General features: G+C 43.0%; 1 protein-coding gene across 17 annotated transcripts in view; it reads left to right on the top strand.

Moving 5' to 3' along the window:
• kiaa1109 (KIAA1109) overlaps positions 1-22930 on the top strand; it is a 153289-nt gene that overhangs the window by 116678 nt on the left and 13681 nt on the right. For 8 of the 17 annotated variants that reach the window (XR_014599773.1, XM_084044178.1, XM_084044175.1 and 5 more), the window contains 15 exons: positions 74-133; positions 4535-4836; positions 5698-5931; positions 7094-7274; positions 8176-8193; positions 9688-9889; positions 10544-10705; positions 11519-11658; positions 12359-12554; positions 12946-13146; positions 15401-15577; positions 16115-16252; positions 18365-18607; positions 19626-19782; positions 22045-22202. Coding sequence is in view for 16 of the 17 variants with exons in the window: in XM_084044178.1 (XP_083900304.1) it covers positions 74-133; positions 4535-4836; positions 5698-5931; positions 7094-7274; positions 8176-8193; positions 9688-9889; positions 10544-10705; positions 11519-11658; positions 12359-12554; positions 12946-13146; positions 15401-15577; positions 16115-16252; positions 18365-18607; positions 19626-19782; positions 22045-22202 (2569 nt within the window). In the remaining variant the exon portion in view is untranslated. The remainder of the gene's footprint in view (positions 1-73; positions 134-4534; positions 4837-5697; positions 5932-7093; positions 7275-8175; positions 8194-9687; positions 9890-10543; positions 10706-11518; positions 11659-12358; positions 12555-12945; positions 13147-15400; positions 15578-16114; positions 16253-18364; positions 18608-19625; positions 19783-22044; positions 22203-22930) is intronic. The other 9 variants (XM_084044170.1, XM_084044169.1, XM_084044176.1 and 6 more) reach the window with 6 other exon arrangements.

The following is a 22930-nucleotide window of genomic DNA, read 5'->3' as shown; positions in this document are numbered from 1 at the left end:
CAGATTTGTTCTTAATTTCATTTATTTTTTTGGATGAGTCCCTTTGTTGATGTGTCTTTGTGTTCAATCGAAGATGAATAACCAAGGTTTGGACCCCACCATACCACCTGTCAGTCCGGGAGAGGTTTTCAAGGTACATCGATCAGAGAAAAAGTACAAATTAATCAAATGGGGAAAATGGCCTAACACCCAACAAAAAAAACAAGTTTCTGCTCTCTCTCTTCTGCTATTATTAATGTGGTCGGCTCTTGAACATTTGAAATGTGCAACTATTCAAACCAGGATGGCTTTTTGTTACCTTTCTCTAACATCCACATTCAAGTGTAACAGAATTATACACTGAACAGGAATCTAATTTGTTTCATATAAGACATGACATTATTCTATAACAATGTTCTACCTAAGTTTAAAGTCACCTTTAAAAAAAGAAAACAAAAGTTGGATACATTTCCACTGGCATGACTTTAATAAGCACAATCCTGCATAACATTTTAGAAAGTCGCCGCAGTGTTTTCCACATACAGTAAGCTAATTTGAAGCATATATTATTTTGCATATTGTCACTGTCGGTATGACGAAAAAAACAAGATAATACGATACAAGGTTTCTGCCCGACAGCAACGATGATAATAATGCTATAGAGGTAGATAGTTTAACCCATTAATACCTGGAACGCATCTGTGTCACTTTAGATTTCTTTGGCTATTTTTGAAAAATCTTGAGAAAAAAAAAATACGATTTTTTTCAAAAAACTGTTAGGATTTAGAAAACATTTTTAAGAATGGCCTCAGGTCTTAATGGGTTAAATGACTTCAGTTATTTCCCATCCTGGTTGTGAGAGTGCGCACATTTCTACCTGGGCTTTGCTTCATGTCTCCATGGGCCTGGAGGTCTCTCTGCAGCTGCTCTGCATGGTCAGCCCTTGTGACCCGACGTCTTGTCAGCTCTTCTCTCACACAAGTAGGACAGCCTATAAAGGTCTCGTCCGTAATGGGTCTAAAATGTTCACCATACTACCTTGAAATACATATCGTTTGCGGAAACCTCTTATCTCCATGTTTTATATTTTCGTAAATTGACGCCCTCACACGAAAGTCATCAAAAGTAGCAGATCTACAAGCTCGTAGAGCTTGTAGATCTGCTGCTTTGAATTCAAAAGCTTTTGATGCTTTTGAATTTTAATCCTGAAAAGTAATAGTTCTGGACATATGAGGTTTCCACCCGACAACAACGATATATAACAATATATATATTTTGACTTTGTATGGCTTTGATGGCTGCTTCAAATAGACTCCATGGATATGTGTTGCTTTGTCTTGTCAATCTCAACTAAAGACACACAGTATGGTATCCATTGCCCCCCCCCCCCCCTTGATAATGGATCGTTTATTGGTTGAAATTGGTTATTGAAAGGTAGAACATTGTCATCATACAGTCGTTTTTTTCATTTTGTTTTAGTTTAATGAAATGAATGTGGCAACAACTATGGGTATGTCAAGGAGAACTACCATATTATGGTTGTTCATTTAGCAATGACCAACAACCAATATATGGTTGTTCATTTGATCGATTGATAACAGTGTGTGTGTGTGTGTGTGTGTGTGTGTGTGTGTGTGTGTGAAAACATCTGCCAGGACTGCCTGGCAGATGTTTTCACACACACACCCTCCAAAAAAAATTAATACAAATCTGCCTGTTATCAATCGATTGATCAATCAATTTTAGTGTTGTCACATAGAGTCGGTCAAGACCACATTCTTAGTAGAGACCCAATAGCTGCCCATGAGCGAGTGCTTGGTGACAATGGCAAGGAAAAAAAACTCCCGTTTAACTAGAAACCTTGAACAGAACAGCAGGCTGTGGGTGGGCAGCCATGTGCCTGATCCGTGTTGGGTCGGGGGGAGAGAGAGAAACAGAGAGAGACAGACAGAGAGATTGAATTATGGAGTGCCTGATAACAGTTGATGTACAGTATCTGGTCCTGAAGACATTATAGAACCACAGAAAGTCTCTATGTAGCAGGTGCCACACGCAGTTATTCAGTTTAAGAGCTATTGTAAATCCTTCATAGGTTTCCATAGGCCTAGTCACGGGTGTTCCAACGGAACTCGAGGATGGACAGAAAATGAACGTCAGAGTATTATTAATCTCTATGGGACATCATACGTTTACAAGTGTATATTTTTAGAGTTTGGAGAACTTGCTACTACATGCTCTGGCTATTTGACTGTAGCCTACACTGCAACATCCTGAATGTCAACTTAACTGTGAGAGTGTGTGTACAGTACCATCTCACAGTTAAATTCACATAGAATGACATAGACGAGGGTAGCTTTCTTCTTCCTATTCCATTGCTCATCTCATGCTGTGGCTTTATCTTCAGGTCTCCTTAAGCCTGATTTCATACTTTGTCACGCAACGGTGTCTCGGGCCGAGAATAGCAGATTTACAAGCTCACAACACGTCGCAGATGCGACGCGTAACGTTGGGAGCTTGTAGATCTGCTGTTCTCGGCCGTTCACGGAGCACGACGGAGCATAAATTTGCCTTTTCACAGAAACCATGCATGTTCGCTGTTCTTTTCACAACTATTCCAAGCTAATAGTGTTCTGTATTATGCATTGGCTACTGTAGTTCAAGCACTGCAATGTGAGCACACATCATCCCACCCGTGCAACAGTTAGCTGTGCCTCCTGTTACAACTGTGTACAGTGTTGGCGTTCATCTTTGATGAAAGCTTTTTAGCTAGCGTACTGCAAATGCCTTGTTAATTTAGGCAACCTTGAGAGCGTCCTTTACCTTGATAATGTGTGCTGTTGCGCCGCTTAACCTATTGGGTTAACATCGCAACCAAATTGAGCGTAAAGAAGTTCCTCTCAAGGGTTGTGAAGATGCATATTGAAGGGCATCTTGCTGACTAGGGCTGGGCATTTAACCGTAAATATATCCAAACCAACAGGACCAATAGGCTCTATTCACAGCAGCCATATTATGAAGACATTCACAGGTGTTACCAATGATACTAATGAAGGCTCTGTTCCATTCTTGTCAAACAGAGTCAGGGTGCTGATATATGCATGTTGGCTCACTGGAAACACTCTGCTACACCAGTGGGTCTACAGTTGGGGTCCAGGGACCCTCATGGGCTTCCAAATGGCCCCTTACAGGTGTGTAACTCTGAGAGTGTACAAATGGAACCATTTGGTTCCATTTGTACACTCTCAGAGTTATGGGGGTCGTGGAAACCACTGTGCTAGACTATGGAACAGAGCCTTCATTAGTATCATTGGTAACACCTGTGAAAGAAGTGATAATATGGCTGCTGTTTATTTTTCGCTGGCTAAATGGAAAACAAAGAAGAACAAGATTGAAGTGAATTGTTCTTGTTAGGTAGCAGCACATTACTGTACTAGAACACGTTCCCTGTGTTTTACAGAACACTATTGTCTCTCTACTCAATAACATCATCTATGTACCACTGAAACCTTCTTCTCTTGGCTCTGTCCTTCAGCGTTGGCTTCTATACGAACAAAACCAAACGTTAAAGGTGGCGTAAGTGATAGTTTTTGGTTAAAACAGAAAAGCTAAAGCTCTATACTAAGTAATCATTGATAACGACGAGTTTCCAGGGTATCATGGGGCATTGAGGGAATTATGGGCATCACTTCCTGTTGTCAGTCTATTCAATTCACATTTCTACAGGAAGTAATGCCCATAATTCCCTAGGAAACTTGTGGATAGTTTTTGTTCAGTAACGGTGGTCTCCCTGTCAATCCAGCTCTTTGGTAAACAGAAAATACATTTAGAGGTGGGATACCCATTTCATCCAAGGTTACCAGTTTTTCAGCTTCCGTTTTTATGGTGTTCCAGTTCCTTTCTTTGTTTTTGTTTCATCACTTCAGGAGTCCGAGAACTCATGCAGGATAAAAGATAAACATATGAAATTGGCACTTGTTTATACTGAATCCTCAGTTCTCTCATGATTGCATGGAATAGACTATATGCACAGCAGCCATATTGGAAAGAAATTGGGCCTCTTCTTACTTCCTTCACAGGTGTTACCAATGATACTAATGAAGGCTCTGTTCCATTCTGGTCAGGGTGCTGATATTGTGCATGTTGGCTCACTAGAAACACTCCATTTTGGTTCCCAAATGGCCCCTTATGGTGGGTGTCTAACTCTGAGAGTTATGGGGGTCCTTGAAAATAAGACAACCACTATGCCACACTAAATGGAACAGAGCCTTAATTACTATCATTGGTAACACCTGCGAAGGAAGTAAGGAAGGGGCCCAATATGGCTGCTGTGCATAGAGCCTATTGTTATCCCTCGACCTGACAATGTATTTTCGGTTTACTAAAGAGCTGGAGAGACCCCTGTTACTGAACAAACACGTTATAACAATGATTAGCTATTTAACAGTTGCATATAAAAAAGTAAGAAATAAATCACTCGCACCACCTTTAAACCCCTGCCCCCCCCCCTCTTTTCAAGTCGATTTGACTCTGTGACCCCCCCTCTCTCTTGCCAAAGTTCCTTGAGGAGTCAGAAATGGACCTGTTGTCTGTCACCATGGACGAGCCGTCCCGTCACTCTCACCTCCATCCCACCCATCACTCTCCTCATCAACTCCATGACTTCCCATCCGTTAGCGAGGGCCTCGACCACCCCGTGTTCAGTGCCCCCGCCACGCCCGCCGCCTTCTCACCAGCGCTTCCCTTCCAGCACGACGACGTGCGCCGCGACGAGCTCTCCACGTCGTCCTCGGATGACTCGGACAAGGAGGACGAGTTTGAGCGCGAGAGGCCGCCCAGCAGCTACGCCCGCCGGACCATGTGAGTCGACGTGATTCAAAAAAAAAAAAAAAAAAGCACAGTGGTGGGAAAAGTACTCAAATGTTTTACCTAGTAAAAGTATCAATACTGTAATGTCAAAGTACTCTGTTACAAGTAAAAGTCTGGAATTAAAATTTTACTTGAGTAAAAGTACAAAAGTATTGGTGTCAAAATGTACTCAAAGGACCAAAAGTAAAAGTACTAAAATGTTTGAAAATAGCAAATCTACAAGTTCACAAGCGTCGCGATGCGACGTGTTGTGCACTTGTGTTTTTTTATGTTATCATTTATATCTGCAAATTAACTAGTAACTCAAGTTTTCAAATAATTGTAGTCAAATATATCTGTCTGTCTGTTATATGTCATCATGATTTGTGTGCATGGGGATCTCATCTTAAACAAGCTCAGTGCTTAATGAGTCTTCCAGTTTAGTAGACCTTGTATTGTGAATTTATACTTCCATGTACTGTTGTTCTCATGTCTTACTAAAGTACATCAATCAAGTAAAAGTACAATATTTGCCTCCAAGATGTACTGGAGTAGAAGTAAAAGTATAAACAATTGGAAATACTCCAGTAAAGTAAAAGTACCTCAAAATTACAGTATTCATCAAAACCCCCCCCCGGTTTGATAATTGTTAGACGGTAGACCAGTGGTTCCCAAACGTTTTCAGCTCGGACCCAAAAAGATACAATTGGAGTCTCGCGGGGGGGTTGAAGCGTTGTGAGCTTGTAGATCAGCTATTTTCAGCACTGGACCCTGTCGTACGGCTTCCATAGTTTGGGCTGTCATCCAAGGCAACTCCATCCTGCCATCAACAGTAATGTTGATGTTCTTTTTGTTCTTTTCCTCTCCTCCCAGCCAAGCGTCCCACAGGAAGGCGTCGGGTTTCTCGGCGGTCAGCCAGCTGTTCAGCGAGCGCTGGCCCAGCGGTGGCGGCAGCGGCGGCGCGCCCTCCAACCGCAGCTTCATGAGCCCCCCCACCGAGAGGAACATCGACTTCGAGCTGGACGTGCGCGTGGAGATCGACAGCGGCAAGTGCGTCCTGCACCCCACCACCCAGCAGGCTGAACACGAGGACGTGGCCCTCAGGAGGTACTAAACACTTCAACGTACCTTTTATTTTCCTTTACAAACTTTGGCAGCATTGAGAGCCAGTGCTGTATGGCAGCAGTGGTTCTCAAAGTGGGGTCCAGGTACCCTCAGGGTTCCTTGAGGGGATCCCAAATACAATTTAGGCATTTAGCTCTTAATCCAGAGCCATTTACAGTAAGCAAGGACAACACAAGGTAATACATCAAATGCATAGAAATACTAATCTAGGATCATAAGTAAACCAATAACCTATCATCAGTCTGACAGTAGAATATAGAATAAAAATTAAAAGAAATCTGTACATTGAAACTATACACACTATAGGATGCCAGGTCAACAATGACCTGGCATCTGTCTATATCACATGCTATCTAAGTTACATTTTAGCCTTTTGCATAGTCCTGCAAGGTCGTCGAGGCTAGGGCAAGTGCTACAGACTATGGTGGAGCCTGAAGAGGTGAGTCTTCAGATTACACCGGAATATTCATTGGGAGTGAGTGTGCAGTTCCAATTGCAATGTTCATTCCATAGTTTGCATAGCAAATAGACCCTTACACGTCTGTAACTCTGAGAGCGCTCAAATGGAACGTAACTCTTGAGAGCGTACAAATGGAACGTAACTGTGAGAGCGTGCAAATGGAACCAAATGGTTCCATTTGTACACTCTCAGAGTCATAGGGGTCATTGAAATAGGCTCTATTCACAGCAGCCATATTTTCACTTCCTTAACAGGTGTTACCAATGATACTAATGAAGGCTCTGTTCCATTTAGTGTAGCACAGTGGTTCTCAGATTTTTCAATTTCCACGACCCCCATAACTCTGAGAGTGTACAAATGTAACCAAATGGACCCTTACGGGTCCATTTGGTTACATTTGTACACTCTCAGAGTTACACACCCGTAAGGGGCCATTTGGAACCCCCTTAAGGACCCACATTTTAGTCCCACTGGTGTAGCAGTGTTTCCAGTGAGTCGACATGCATAATATCAGCACCCTGACTCTGTTTGACCAGAATGGAACAGAGCCTTCATTAGTATCATTGGTAACACCTGTGAATGTCTTCACAATATGGCTGCTGTGCATAGAGCCTCTTAAAAGGTTCCGAGAGCCACTGCTGTAGGGAAATCAATTAATCCTCTCTCTCGTTGTTTTTCGTGGAGGAGCTGTGATCGCAGCCTCAGGAGTCTAGACCAGGACTCTCCACCCAAGAAGAAGAAGCTGCAGCCTGCGTACACCTCCACCACGCACCTCCTAGCCGGGAAGAAGGTCCCTTCCTCCCTGCAGACCAAGTCCAACGACCAGGAGACCACCGTCTTCTACATCCCTGGAGTGGACGTGAAGGTCAGCTCACCTTTGTCCACATGCGCTGGACCACTGGTTCCCAACCCTTTGTATTCATTTTCCCTCTTACATCTGATAAAAGCTGAGGCCCACTGGTGCACACAAACACACCCTATACCTGTATAGTTAGTGTACGACGAATAGCGAAAATAGCTGATCTACAAGCGCTCGTGTCACACATTGTGAGCTTATAGAGTGCCTTTTTTGGGTTTTTTTCTTTCTTATATCAAGTGTTTTTTTTACACAAATCTTCTCTTCTGGGGGTACCTGGCACAACATGTTTTCAGATGAGGGTCCGTGACTGCTTTAGGGTTTGGGGTTAAAAATGTCTCTTTTTTTTTTACAATATGTGAGATATTACACATCTAGGATTTTTGCATTTCTGTATTCATTACATTTTCAAAATAAGGATGCCAGGTTCAAAGTGGATGAATGCAAGTTAGGATTTTGTGCAACATGTAAAAATTTGGGACTGCCTCCAAACAGACAAGACCTCACTGTGATCTTTGGCGTCCCCCCGACGGGGGCCCGGACCCCAGGTCTGGACACACACCTTAGTCACACAGTCAAACCCAGGGTGTTAATTGAACTTTCAAGCTCTCCAAATGACAACGCAGAGCAATGGTGAAGGCATGTTTGTGATTTGACTGGCTTTAGCTATACACGCAGGGTGAGCGGTGGAGGAATATTTGTAATTACCAACGATAATTGCCATTATCGTTGGTCTTTTTGGTATAATAATGTCTTGCATGTTCATAATGTACAATTGAAATAATTATACATCTTTCAGCTTTCCAGTTGCCTTGGTTTCCCTCCTTGCATGTTGTTTTTGAACTTTGAGGCAGGCTGTCCTGTCCTCTCAATCACGACGGCTGAGTATTATGTCTTATTGTTTTCCCAGGTTATGGGGGAGAAGAGGGTGAGTGGGTCAGTCTATAGGGGGCGACAGAGGGGACTTTTTTCTTCTTCTTTGGCTTTGTAACAACATCAGATTGTACCAATGCTGTTAATGTTTTGGTCTATGTTCTACTTGATCGGTACTGATAACAAATTATTTAAAAAAAAAAAATCTCCATTGAGCTTCTGTGATGCTGAATACATCATTAACTTCAGTGGAAATGTGACAGCCAGGTCAAAATCATTTCACCGGATCACATCAACTTTGAATCAAGTAAGGGGGTTGATCACACCGAGGGCACGTCCGTACAGGTGAAGACGCTTCAAAAACGCAGTGGCAAAATAAATTATTGAGCCTCATACCTCAAAATATTGTCCCATCATTCCTACCATTCCTACCACATCAAAACATGAAGGATCGGTGCGACTCCACCCCTTGCACTGAAAATGTAAATATATTTTGACTTATATGCGCTTCTAAAAGCTGCTAGAAAAATATGACTCGCTGCAAAAGAGGGGAACGCACACCAGGCGTTAGCGGTGACTTTACCTCGGTGTGATCGGCCCCTATAATGCCTTCTTGCTTCCTCTCTGATGTCAGAACCACTGACGTCATGTTTATCCTGCTGGAAGCCGAGGGCCCTGGCTGTAACAGCAGAATAACACATGACACTGTGGTTGAGTAGCATCTTTTTTTTTACATCTTCTACTACACTGGACCCTGATGGGTGCTCATGTTATTCTGTTATAACACATTCTGTTAATGTCACTTACTTCTCAGTAACTCCGTTGCTTAGATGTCTAGTCCACTGGCTCTCAACGAGGTTTCCAGGGACCCACAGGGGTCATTGATGGGTTCCCCAGGGGGTCCCCAGCTAAAATGATTGATAGTTAGAGGGAGCTAAATGAACCCGTATGGGTATGTAACTCTGGAGGTGCACAAATGGAACAAAATTGACCCCTACGGGTCCATTTGGTCCAATTAACGCATTCACTGCCATTCACTAAATAGCCTAAAAAGCCCACACTGCCAGCGATTTTGCGATTTTCTTACCTGTTCAAGTAGTCACAGAATATGTATCTCCAGTATGATTGATCCCCTGATGGTTGCTAATCACGGAGGGTTTCACTGTGTTTCCCTGAAGAAGAAAAAAAATTGCATGTTTCGACAAAAATACATAGTAAAACACAGGAGCCGAGGTACAGAATATTTCCCAAATAAATCTTTGGATCGAGTTATCTCCTGGTTCTGTGTGAAAAATAAATAAAAATGTTTTAAATATTTATATATTTTTTAAGAGACGTCAAAAGACGTCCTTAGCACTGTGGGCACTCGATTTACAGCCGTCAAAAGACGTCATTGGCAGTGAATGAATTAATGCACATCAAACTGGGGGTCCTTAAAATGGGGAAAAAGCAGGTTGAGAGCCACTGCTCTAGTGTACGTGTTCCGCGGGCTGCGTTGCATCACGGGGGTCCGTAACGGCGGGCGCTTCTCTTCTCCTCTCTTCCTCAGCTGCACTACAACTCCAAGACCCTGAAGACGGAGTCTCCCAACGCGTCGATGCGAGGCTCCTCGCTGCCCCGGACCCTCTCCAAAGAGTCTAAGCTGTATGGTATGAAAGACCACCCCATACCTCCTCCTCCTCCTCCTCCCAATGCTGTCCACTGCAAGACTAACTCACTGCTCCCTCCCCTGCCCCCACCTCCACCTGCAGGTACACCTGCATGCTCTAGTGTGTGTGTGTGTGTGCGTGTGTGTGTGTGTGTGTGTGTGTGTGTGTGTGTGTGTGTGTGCGCGTGTGCATGCGTGCGTGCGTCTCTGCCGCGCCCCTGATCCACCTCTACACTCACGCCTGATTTTTATTCTGTTATCCATCTTGTCACACAGTTATTATAGTTTTGAAATGTGTATTAGTTTTTATTTCATTATATGACAACAAACCACATACAATTCAGCCATAAACTGCAGCAAAGATGCACTTAAAGGTGATGTACGTGAATGTTGTTTAGTTAAAACAAAAGGCTTATTGTTAAAATGTTAGAGAGTTACACACCCTCAAGGGGCCATTTGGAACCCTCTCAAGTATTTCCAGTGAGCCAACATGCACACTATCAGCACTCTGTTTGACCAGAATGGAACAGAGCCTTAATTAGTATCATTGGTAACACCTGTGAAGGAAGTAAGAAAGGGGCCCAAAGTTTTTTCCAATATGGCTGCTCTGCATAGAGCCTATTGGCAGTTCGCGTACAATATAGGGCTTAAGTGGTTAGCACACACACAGAATAAAAGGTTCAAGGACCATGAACGACAGATGGGACATACTGTAGGCTGCTGTCATGACTCTGTGCTGCCGTGTGTCCCCCTGCAGCCAAAGGGAAGGGCAGTGGAGGGGTGAAGACGGCCAAGCTGTATGCATGGGTGGCCCTGCAGACCCTGCCGGAGGAAATGGTCATCAGTCCGTGTTTACTGGACTTCCTGGAGAAAGCCTTGGAGACCATCCCCATCACCCCCGTGGAGAGGAACTACACCAGTCAGTGGCTCTGTTTTATACCAGGGGTGTCCAAAGGGGGTGATATTTGAAATATGTAGTGTATATGCCTTATGGCTGGCTGCATCTGCTGTCAAACTACACTGTTTCACAAACAAATTCACAAACAAAATGTATCACATTTTAACCCATTTAAAACCGGGGACGCATCTGTGTGTCCTTTTTAGATTTCTTTGGCTATTCAAAAATAGCAGATATTCAAGCTCATAGTGGGACATCGACTGCCACATTACAAGCTTGTAGATCTACCATTATTTTGAAGAATCGTAAAAATGTGTGCAAATCTTTGAATATATGTATTTTTCAAAGCAAACATTTTTAACTCAAAGCTTTGCTTCTGGGGATTCTACAAATGTCTTCTAAATCCTAACAGTTAAAAAGAAATATGTTGCTATATATCAGTGGTTCTCAAACATTTTTCACGTCAAGGATCCCCAAAATGATATGTAATTGTCCTCCGACCGCCCCCCCCCCCCCCCCCCCCCATTTGAGTAAAAATATGTATATATATTCAAAGATTCGCAAAAAAAAAACATTTTCTTTTCCAAAATAGCAGACAAGTGCCACGCTATGAGCTTGTATATCTGCTCTTTTTGAATAGACAAAGATATCTTAAAATGACAGAGATGCATTCCCGGTCTTAATAGTTTAAATACATTTCAATATCAGTAGTCCCTTTTTTTTTGTCAGTGTGGCCAAATAGAAGCCATTCATCTGTACTGTGAACAAAACTAAACAAACAATTCAGCATCATGTCAGCCTTTTGTTTTACATGTGTGTTCATGTGTTCTGCAGCGGTGACGTCCCAGGAGGAAGACATGGGACACTTTGACCCCGTGGACCCCCTGGAGGAGTCAGCCACCTCCCTGGTGTCCTCCTCCACCTCTGCCTACTCCTCCTTCCCTGTGGACGTGGTGGTCTATGTCAGAGTCCAGGTACTGTACACACTGTGGACGTGGTGGTCTATGTCAGAGTCCAGGTACTGTACACACTGTGGAGGTGGTGGTCTATGTCAGAGTCCAGGTACTGTACACACTGTGGACGTGGTGGTCTATGTCAGAGTCCAGGTACTGTACACACTGTGGACGTGGAGGTCTATGTCAGAGTCCAGGTACTGTACACACTGTAAGTGGTGGTCTATGTCAGAGTCCAGGTACTGTACACACTGTGGACGTGGTGGTCAGAGTCCAGGTACTGTACACACTGTAAGTGGTGTGCACCCGATGCTGCTTGGATCAGAATTGTGTGAACTGTATGGCTAATGGCTATTCAATGGCTAATGGCTATTCAATGTTCAATAGAACTTTTGAATGCAGCTGTATTGCTGTACTGTTGCATGCTGGACTTCAGAATTGTCTTGGAAATGTATATTTCATGGTTCTTATTTCTATGATCTGAAACCTCAAATCGTGAGGATAATTATTTTTATTGTTACAAACGTGTGTGTGTGTGTGTGTGTGTGTGTGTGTGTGTGTGTGTGTGTGTGTGTGTGTGTGTGTGTGTGTGTGTGTGTGTGTGTGTGTGTGTGTGTGTGTGTGTGTGTGTGCACGTGCGCTCTCTAGGAAGTGCTCTTTATGCTCGCATTTGTTATGAAAACGTTTGAATCCTAATCAACTTGTCTCCTATGTTCTCCAGCCGTCCCAGATCCGCTTCAGCTGTCTGCCCATGTCCAGGGTGGAGTGTATGCTCAAACTGCCCTCCCTCGACCTCGTCTTCTCCTCCAACCGAGGAGAGCTGGAATTGCCCACAGGAAGCCACCCCATGGACGGAACGCACCCGCCTTCCAACACCCCGCCAGCCCAAAGCATCCCCAAACCACCCTCCAGCAAAGGTATGAAAATCCCCATACCACCCCCCAGTGAAGATATGGACTAGTGTTCACTGAACTCCCCTTAACAGTCAGGATAGTCCTGAAAATCAATCTAGCAGCAAATAAACCTGATTTATACTTATTACAAAAATAGCCAATATACAAGCTCACAAGGCATTGTGATCTTGTAGATCAGCTATTTTCGGCACGCGACACCAACACGCAACAAAGCACAAATCAGGCTTAACTCTTTCCTGTGTCAGATTGTGGTTGTCAACATTCTAAGGTTGCCTGTGGCTCTAGCAGTCAATTCCTACATGAAAACATCATTGGTTTCTCTGCATTTTCGTTGGTTGCATTTTATTCTGCTGAGCGTGTAACTCAAGCCCCTCCCCCTCTCCCTCCCATCCAGCGTCTCCACTGTTAGGCAGCCCTCTGGGGCGGAGCCGTCACAGCAGCAGCCAATCGGATCTCACGGGACCTCCCGGCAACTCGTCGGGCCTCAGCTTCACCGCCTGCATGTCGGACTTCTCCCTCTACGTCTTCCACCCGTATGGAGCCGGCAAGCAGCAGTCTGCCGTCACGGGGCTGCCCCCCGGCCCGGGACCACTAGGTACGCACAGCAACGCAAACATCTTCAACCACATATAAGTTGAGGAAACAAACACACTATATATATAGAGCAGTGGTTCTCAACCTTTTCTCCATTAGGGCCCAGTACTTGGGAATGTCATCTGACCACCAAGTGGTCCGTTGGGTGGTCCGTTGGGTGGGACGCGTGCATTTTCAGAGCATGTTTATTTTAACGATCAGTCAATCGATTGTGTTGCGGATCAATGGAATTAAAATAGTATTACTTTAACTCATTCATTGCCATAAAACAACATTGTCTCTAGCCCACAGTGCCAGGGATATTTGAGTGTTTTCACTCACCTTTGAAAAATCATAGAATATTATTCTTCACAAATGTGTGCAGCCGCGATCGTCCATTCCATAGATATGGGCAGTTGAATGAGGGGTGGTTTTCCCCCACAGCAACAGAAAGCAGAGAAAAGGGCGTTTTCTTTTCTATTTTTCACAGAAGTGTATGTGCTGTTTTTTTTTTGTGATGAATGAGTTAAGTTCTTATGTATTGGTATCACTTTTAAAATATTACTGTTACATTATAATTCAAATATTAGTGTTTTGCCCTTTATTTGGGGGCCCACTTGCACCTTGCGGTGTTAGATTCGTGTTAGATTAGCCAGTGTTAGATTCATATCATAATGAGTTGATCACATGCAACTTGAAGCAGCACTATGTAACTTTCCTCTTCTAGCCCGGATTTGAACCCGGTTTCCTGCGCAAGTGCATTTTGTTTTAATATTAGGCTAATAGAACCTGCCTGCTTGCTCAGGGGCATTACATTGAATCTTGATCATCAGGTCAAAATGTGTGTCAGATCTTACATACTGTAGGTGAGTCAGCTGAATGTCTCAATGGAAGAGCAGGGAGACAAAATACAACAACCCAACATACTCTACCATGCAGATTAACAAATGATATTTTATTCATGAGAAAAAGGTTACATAGTGCCGCTTTAAGCTGGGCTTATGACTACAGGAGTGTTAAAGTCTTAAACGATTTGTAACTCGGGTTGCATCGCACACTACAGGATAATCTTAGATTCTCTTAAACATGCACACGCTACAATATTGTTTAACTCTTTCACTGCCAGAGTACTGTATATACAATAAATAAAGCCCAGACTGCCAGCGATTTTTCAAATTGTCTTGCCTTTTTAACACATTGGGTGCCAAAACCGTATATATGCGGTTTTGGAAATACAACCATGGAGTGCCAAAACCGTATATATATATACGTTTTTTGAAAAAAAGAAAAAAAAGCCTGTATCTCTGCTCCTGTTACTTTTTTTTTTTTACAATGTTAATTTGACTATTTTCAACTGGCTGCAACTATGGAACGGATTACCGAATGTTTTTAATCCCCCCCCCCCCCCCCCCCCCCCCGATTGTACGAGACCTCTCTGTGTGTAATGAAGGGATCACCGTGAGGACGGTGATCACTGAAAAAATATTTTGTGACTACTTGAAAAAGGTTCAAAAATGGTTAAAAATCCAGGCACTCAACGTACATTTTTTTAATAAACATCTGGCACCCCAAGTGTAAGTAGTCACAGAATATTTTCACTGTGCTTCCCCAAAGAAAGAAAAATGTCATCACGACCTCCCGTTCGCTTGTTATAGAAAATCGCTTGTCTCGCCAAAAATACATACTGTACGTAGTAAAACACAGGAGCCGAGATACAAGCTTTTTAAGTAATAAGTTAACCAGGAAGTGAATGGAGCAGCAAATCTTCGGATCACGTTATCTTGGGTTCTGTGTTAGAAAAAAAACAAAGAAATATATATATATATATATATATATATATATAATTTTTTTTATGTAAAAAAACTGGGCCTATTAAACCTGCGGTGACAACGGACAAACGGTTCGCCAGCAAATCCTGTCATGACTGAAGATAATTCAGTTTGATAAGGGCTGTCTGTCCCAGAAATGTACTTAACTAGACGTCTAGTTAAGACAGAAATGTACTTAACTAGACGTTCGGGCCGCTACGCGGCCCGAACGTCTAGCGTGACGCGTCGTTCACTTTGCAGTGCCACCTTACAGGCACCTCACAGTGTGAGAGAGAGTTTTGTGCTCTCCTAAATCCACGGCAGGCTTTGAAAGTACCCACTGCTGTCGTGAGATTACGTCACACTGGCATTGTGTCCATATTCGGGACGACCGTCTCATCGTGATGTCACATGCAGACATGAAATGGACATATTATATTTGAGAGCCGTGGTGTCATGTTGTTGTAGGTACAGTGGACGAGGAGCCATCTTCGGTGACGGGGAGGAAAGACTCTCTAAGCATCAACCTGGAGTTTGTGAAGGTCAGCTTGTCCAGAATGAGAAGAACTGGAGGCCCTACCTTCATAGAGAGCTTCATCCCCACCAAGACGGGCAAGATGGACACCACACTCATCAACATCTCAGGTATTGAACATCTCGGGTGTGCGTGCGTGCGTGCGTGCGTGCGCTCGCTCAGTAGTTAAGGTGCGTACCACATACATGTAGCTCTGATACAGCCTGACACTGAGTCCCTCGCGGACCTCTGCTGCGTGTCACTCCCCAACTTTATCCCTGTTACCTGTCAGTGTCCACTGCTGTGCTATCCAAATGAAGGCAGGAAAGCCCCTAAATGTCTTTAAAAAAAGAATTAACTTGGTGAAATTGTGGTATATCTTGTCCTTGCAGCGTCGTGTGACATTGTGTATCTTGCAGCATCGTGTGACATTGTGTATCTTGCAGCGGTGTGTGACATTGTGTACCTTGTGTGTGACATTGTGTGTGTGACATTGTGTATCTTGCAGCGGTGTGTGTGTGACATTGTGTATCTTGCAGCGGTGTGTGACATTGTGCGTGTGACATTGTGTATCGTGCAGCGGTGTGTGTGTGACATTGTGTGTTTAACATTGTGTACCTTACAGCGGTGTGTGTGACATCGTGTGTGTAACATTGTGTACCTTACAGCGGTGTGTGACATCGGCTCGGCCTCCTTCAAGTATGACATGAGACGTCTGAGTGAGATCCTGGCGTTCCCCAGGGCCTGGTACAGACGCAGCATCGCCAGACGTCTGTTCCTGGGAGACCAGACCATCAACCTACCAGGTGACACCATGGAACATACGTCTACAACACTGGTTCAAACACCTTTTAGCTCCAAAACATCTCCCCCGGGACCCAAACTACTTAAACCCATTTAGACCGGGAATGCATCTGTGTCATTTTAAGATTTCTCAGATCTACAAGCTCAAGAATCTACAAGAATCTTGAAAATGTGTGCAAATCGTTGAATATATATATATACATTTTGAACTCAAATCTTTGCTTCTGGGGGTCCCTTGAACAAAATATTTTCAGATGGGGGTCCGCAGCCAAATACATAATCACTTTGGGTGGTCCTTGACATGAAAAAGTTTAAGAATCACTGATATAGCAACATACAGCAACAAAAAAAAAAGTTAGGATTTAGAAGACATTTGTAGAATCCCCAGAAGCAAAGATTTGAATTGTCTGCCTTTGAAAATAACATGTCTGGGCCAAAAATAAATAGTAAAAAAAAAGTGCACAGGAGCCGAGATACAGCCTTTTTAAGTAATAAGTTAACCAAGAAGTGAATGGAGCAGCAAATCTTCGGATCACGATATCTTGGGTTCTGAACGTTTTATTCATAACGTCATAACATGTGTCTCGTCATAAGTCGTTCTTGGCAGTAAGAGAGTTAATAGCCAAAGTAGTAAGTAAGATAATGGTTAAAGTGGTTAAAATCGAAAATGACAGATGCGTTCCCGGTCTTAACGCATTGAGTGCTATTAACGTGTTTCACGTGTTTTACCGCTATGGTGCAAGGTGCCATTAACGTGTTTCACGTGTTTTTGAAAAAAACTTTAAAAAAATAAAATAATAATATATATATATATATATATATATATATATATATATATATATATATATATTTTTTTTTTAACCCAAGATATCATCATCTGAAGATTTGCAGCTCCATCCACTCCTTGTTTAACTTATAACTTAAAAAGGCTGTATCTCGCTTCCTAAGCACTTTTTTTTTACTTTGAAAAAATAAATAAAAAAATCATAATGGCCAGAAATAGATAATAATAATTTGGGCACTCAATGAGTTAATGGGTTAAAAAAATAGGCAATCTACAAGCCAACAAAGCATCTTGATACGATGCGTTGAGAGCTTGTATATTGACTATTTCACGTACAACCAATGATATAAAATGATATAGTGGTTAAAGCATATGTCCTGGAGGTTTATTACTTCAGATAGGGGTGTGTAGAGCAGGTGTTTTTCAAAGCGGGTGCCGTGTCACCCAAGGGTGCTGTGACGCAAGTCCAGGGGTGCCACAGAATACTTTGATAATATTTAGAATGTATCAATATCACTTCAGTTTAACCACGTACAGACACCCTCTATACTTCATCAAACGGACCTGAGTTGCACTGTACTTGGTGCGTTCTTTTTCAATCGACAGTCTACACCAGATCTCTAAGCCAAAAATAGATGATCTACAAGCTCACAATGCATAACGTTGTGACGTGCTGTGAGTTTATAGATCGGCTATATTTGGTGAATGTTCCCCCCAGAATAGGGATGCTGGGGTTCTAGGCCTGACCTCGACTAAGTCGACTAGTCGACTGGTTAGTCGCGGGGGGTCCGAGTCGACTGCGTGTCTCTTAGTCGAATCTAGTAAAAAAAAAAAAAAAGGGGGGCAAAAATGTTTTAAATTGTTTTTTTTGGCCAAGTGTATGCAACCACACATAACTTCCACTTTATTCTTCTTATTCCTCGTCTTTGTATTGGTATTGTTTGTGTTGGAGCGCCTCAGTGCGGCTGCAGAGTTCATGTGCAACCTCTTCCAGAGAGAGAGAGAGACACTAGAAACTCTGCTGGAGACACAAAACAAACTGTGTAGACTTGGCCCTTTGAAATAAAATGTATTTTGGCCCAACAAAAAAGAAAAAAAAAAGAAAAAAAGTTAAAGTGGTTAAAATGATTGTGACGTTATTTAACACATTTTGCTGGGGACCCCCTGGAACCCCCCGCAAGGACCCCTGGGGGTCGGGGTGGGGCCCGGACCCCACTTTGAGAACCAATCGGTGTAGAGAAACAGGAAGCAAAGTCTCCATCCAGAATCCAAGCTGACGTTTGTTAACGGGAAAGTCCCCACCTTCCATCTTGTCCTCACCCTATATAAGCTTCAGGTCCAGCCACTCCAGACTCCGTAGAGAACGTCACCCAGCACCTGTCCCCCGAGTCCTGCCGCAAGGCCTACTGGAGGACGTGGGACGGCAGCACAGGGCCACACGGGGTCCCCCAGTCCCCCAACGTCTTCTCTGACCACAACAACATGTCCCCAGGAGGAGGAGGACTGTCCCACCTCAAGTCCCCAGCACCGGGACGCACCAGGAGCGTGTCGGACTCCTCTGCTCCTAGAAGAGGTGACGTCTCACGCGGTGTTGCCATGTCTGCTTATTATAAGCGACTTTGGGCTTGTTTTTCTTCCTGTAACGGTGCTTGTTGCGTTGTTGTTTTTTTAGGCTTGCTTCCTGATGTTGTTAAAACCAGTGGTTCTCAAACATTTTTAAGTCAAGGACCCCCAAATTAATATGTAATTGTCTGCGGACCCCCATCTGAGAATATTGTATGCCAGGGACGCCCATACAAGATTTGTGTTGATAAAATGTTTCAAAGATATTTCACATTTTATATATACATATATATATATATATATATATATATATATATATATATATATATATATATATATATATATATATATATATGTATATATATATATGTATATATATATATATATGTATGTGTGTATGTGTGTGTGTGTGTGTGTGTGTGTGTGTGTGTGTGTGTGTGTGTGTGTATGTATGTATGTGTATATATATATATATATATATTTTTTTTTTTAAACGTTCAGAACCCAAGATATCATCATTTGAAGATTTGCTGCTCCATTCACTTCTTGTTTAACTTATTACTGAAAAGGGCATATATCGGCTCCTGAGCACTTTTTTTTTTACTATGTATTTTTGGCTGGCAAAATGTTTAAAATAGCAAATCTACAAGCTCACAACGTGTCACATCGCTTTTGGAAAAAAAACGTTAAGAACCCAAGATATCATCATTTGAAGATTTGCTGCTCCATTCACTTCTTGTTTAACTTATTACTGAAAAAGACTGTATCTCGGCTCCTGAGCACTTTTGTTTTTACTATGCATTTTTGGCAGCCACAGTTCGCAATTATTTTTTTACTTCATTGGCACTGAATGAGTTAACAATAAGAATCTTGTATAGGGTTTTCCTGGCACAACATCTATTCAGATTGGAGGTCCGCGGCCAAATACATATTCATTTGGGGGTCCTTGACATGAAAAAGAACCACTGATTTATGCTCTATATTGATGTATATTGTTCATTGAGCGTTCTCCCGTCCACATCTCTTAGACTCGCTGACCAAGACGTCCACACCGTCCTTCAATAAGAACGGCAGCAAGGCGGCGGGGCAGCAGGGGACCCCCTGGGAGACCCTGGTGGTGTTCGCCATCAACCTCAAACAACTCAACGTCCAGATGAACATGAGCAACGTCATGGGAAACAACACGTGAGTCATCCTTCAAACCTGACCCTGTTATTGGTCCGTTCTAGTTTCCCTCTACACCAAATCTCTTTATAGGAAATACTGTAGGCCAATGTTATTGAACCTTGTTCATTATGCCATCTAAAACCCGAATCTAAAAAACGGAACTATTAGGCACCCATTGTTACCCATACTACACAGACTATTTTGTGTGGGGGTTCACTGGCACAAATGGGAAACAACACGTGAACAAACAAGTCCTGAGTTGGCTCTATACTTGGTCCACTCTTGTTTCCCTTTACACCAATTTAGCTGAAAATAGCCGATCTACAAGCACACAGTGTGTTGCTTTGTAACGTGTTGTGAGCTTGTAGATTGGCTGTTTTCACCAAATGTTTCCCCAGAATAGAATGTTTGATAGAATAGAATGCAGTGTGAATGTTTGTTGTTGAGGTGATGTTTTGTAATGTTTATTGAGAGCTGGTGATCTCAATGTCAAATGTCATTCAATACTTGTAGTCTCTCATAGTCAGACGATCAGAGATCTCTCACTGATACATGTGTGGTAAATCTAAGTCCATTGTATGGACTAGAACAGCAGAGAGAACTTGCACTAACAAACCTACACCCACTGCTTTGAAAACCAATCCTGATACCATCCCAATATAAAGGACCGCTCAAAATGCTTTGCATTGGTTCTGTGATCCTGTTAGCATCTGTGTCATTTTAGATTTTAGCTATATATGCCTCCCCCAGGGGACGTTGCTAGGACCTTGGATTTTTATAGCTTACATCAACGGTGCAGCTAAAGATGCAACGGCCAAGCGCTGGAAGTTTGTGGACGACCTCAACCTCTTGGAGGCGCGCTCACTGAACGCTCCATCCATCATCCAGCAGGACCTCGCTGATTTGGAGAGGTGGTCCTCCGAGAGAAAAATGGTGCTGCACCCAAAGAAGTGCAAAGTATTGCACTTCTTCACAACAAAATCCCCCCCCACATTCCCAAACCTAACAATAAATGACCTCGAACTCCAGAAAGTCTCAACCCTGAAGATCCTGGGAATCTATATCCAGTCCAACCTGAAATGGTCCGAACAGGTGAACCATCTCTGTAAAACAGCCAGCCAGCGGTTGTTTCTCCTCAGACGCCTGAAAAACTCTGCCATCCCACCAGACGATCTCACCTCCATATTCACAATCTACATCCGACCAACCTTGGAGTATGCCGCTCCAGTCTGGCACTCAGGCCTTACTGGCGTCCAATCAAAGGCCATCGAGAGGGTCCAACGCAGGGCGGTGCGGATTATCCTGGGCAGGGATTTTACATCTTACAGGAATGCCTGTAGCCGCCTAGGACTCCCCTCCCTCAGCTCGCGGCGCGAGGACTTGACCAGGGCGTTTGCGACCTCCCTCCGACAGTCTGACCACTTTAGGAGCTGGCTTCCACCTGAGCGAGGCGAAATAAGCCAACGCCAAACCCGCTCCTCAAATGACCTTGACCTGGCCTTCTGCACAACAGAGCGGTACAAAAAAAGTGCCATCCCCTACATGATCAGACTTTTAAATAATTAACTTGACTGCATGTTTGTGTTTGTTTGCCCTTTTTATGCTTTTATTTGTAATGATGTACCCACAATTCAGTCTTTGATCCAATCTATGATTTTATCTATGATTGCTACTTGTACATCCCATGTTATTCTCAAATAAAAACCGTTTACTACTACATATATGTGTATGAGTGTGTTTGTCACGATTTTCAACAAATCTTTGAATATATATATTTTTTTTATATTTTAAAGCAAACATTTGTAACCCATTAAAACCGGGAAAGCATATGTGTACTTTTAGATTCTTGCGTTGGCTAGTTAAAAATAGCAGATATACAAGCTCACATCGCGTCACTTCGTGCCGCACTGCGAGCTTGTACATCTGCTATTTTTGGACATTTTAGAAAAATCTTGAAAGTGTGAGAACTACTGATTTAGAAGGCATTGTCGAATCGGCCTCAGGTCTTATAATGGTTTAACTCAAATCTTTGCTTCTGGGGGTCCCTGGAACAAAATATTTTGAGATGGGGGTCCGCGGCCAAATAAATATAATTTTGGGGATCCATGACATTAAAAAGTTTGAGAACCACTGATACAGCAACACAAGTGTTTTCAGAAAACAAGATTAAGATGTCTGAGTTATTTCCACCCAGTTTCAGCCCCCATAGTCCGTGAGCCAGTAGAGCTGTAGATGTTCCCCAGTCATTTATACCTGAATGTAACCCGCCCTCTTTCCCAGGTGGACCACCAGCGGCCTGAAGAGTCAGGGCCGCTTGTCGGTGGGCAGCAACCGCGACAGAGAGATCAGCATGTCAGTGGGTCTGGGACGCTCCAAGCTGGACTCCAAGGGCGGAGTGGTGGGAGGAAACATAGATGTCAACACCTTGGAGATGGTCTGTAAGTACACACACCATGCTGCCATTACTCTCACAACGCGTTGTGAGCTTGTAGATCGGCTGTTTTCACTATGTGTGCACGCCACTACCAAGTAGAATACAGGGTTATGTGATTAAACAGACGTTTTTGTGTCTTGGGATTTTGTGACAATCACTCATTATTATTGCAATATAGCCTAAAGCCTATACAAAATGTAATGAATTATCTTTAAATGTACTATATCAGTACTGTGTGTACTAATTTCTCAATCCAAAAAAATGCACAATCTTTGTGAGCTTCAATTTTATAATCGTTCAGTTACAATGTTGTCTGAAATCTTGTTTTCTATTTACTAAAAAACTGAGAGACAGGGGGACCCCCGTTACTGAACAAACACACTATACAGTAGCAGTGATTTACTATCTGAATATAGAAGTATTTAACACTTATTTTAACACAAGAATAGCACTTACGCCCACCTTAAAACTGAAGTGAAAACCTTTAAACTGGAGTCAAAACCTTTCAACGGAAGTGAAAACCTTTAAAGGTTCATTTTCACTTTTTATGTTTTTCGGGGGGTTTTATGACCTCAATTACACCCCAAAAAACGGAACTTTGAACATTCAGTGGATTTTCTGTGGTCTGGGGTTCTCTGAACAATTAGGCTGAAAAGTAATACGATACGATAATACGATACGATACGATACGATAATACTTTATTGTCAGTTCACACTGAAATTTGTCTTGTG

The sequence above is a fragment of the Gymnoscopelus microlampas genome (assembly GCF_963454915.1).
Source record: "Gymnoscopelus microlampas genome assembly, chromosome: 20".
Taxonomy (NCBI): Eukaryota; Metazoa; Chordata; class Actinopteri; order Myctophiformes; family Myctophidae; genus Gymnoscopelus; species Gymnoscopelus microlampas.
This window is presented reverse-complemented; position numbering and strand designations above follow the sequence as displayed.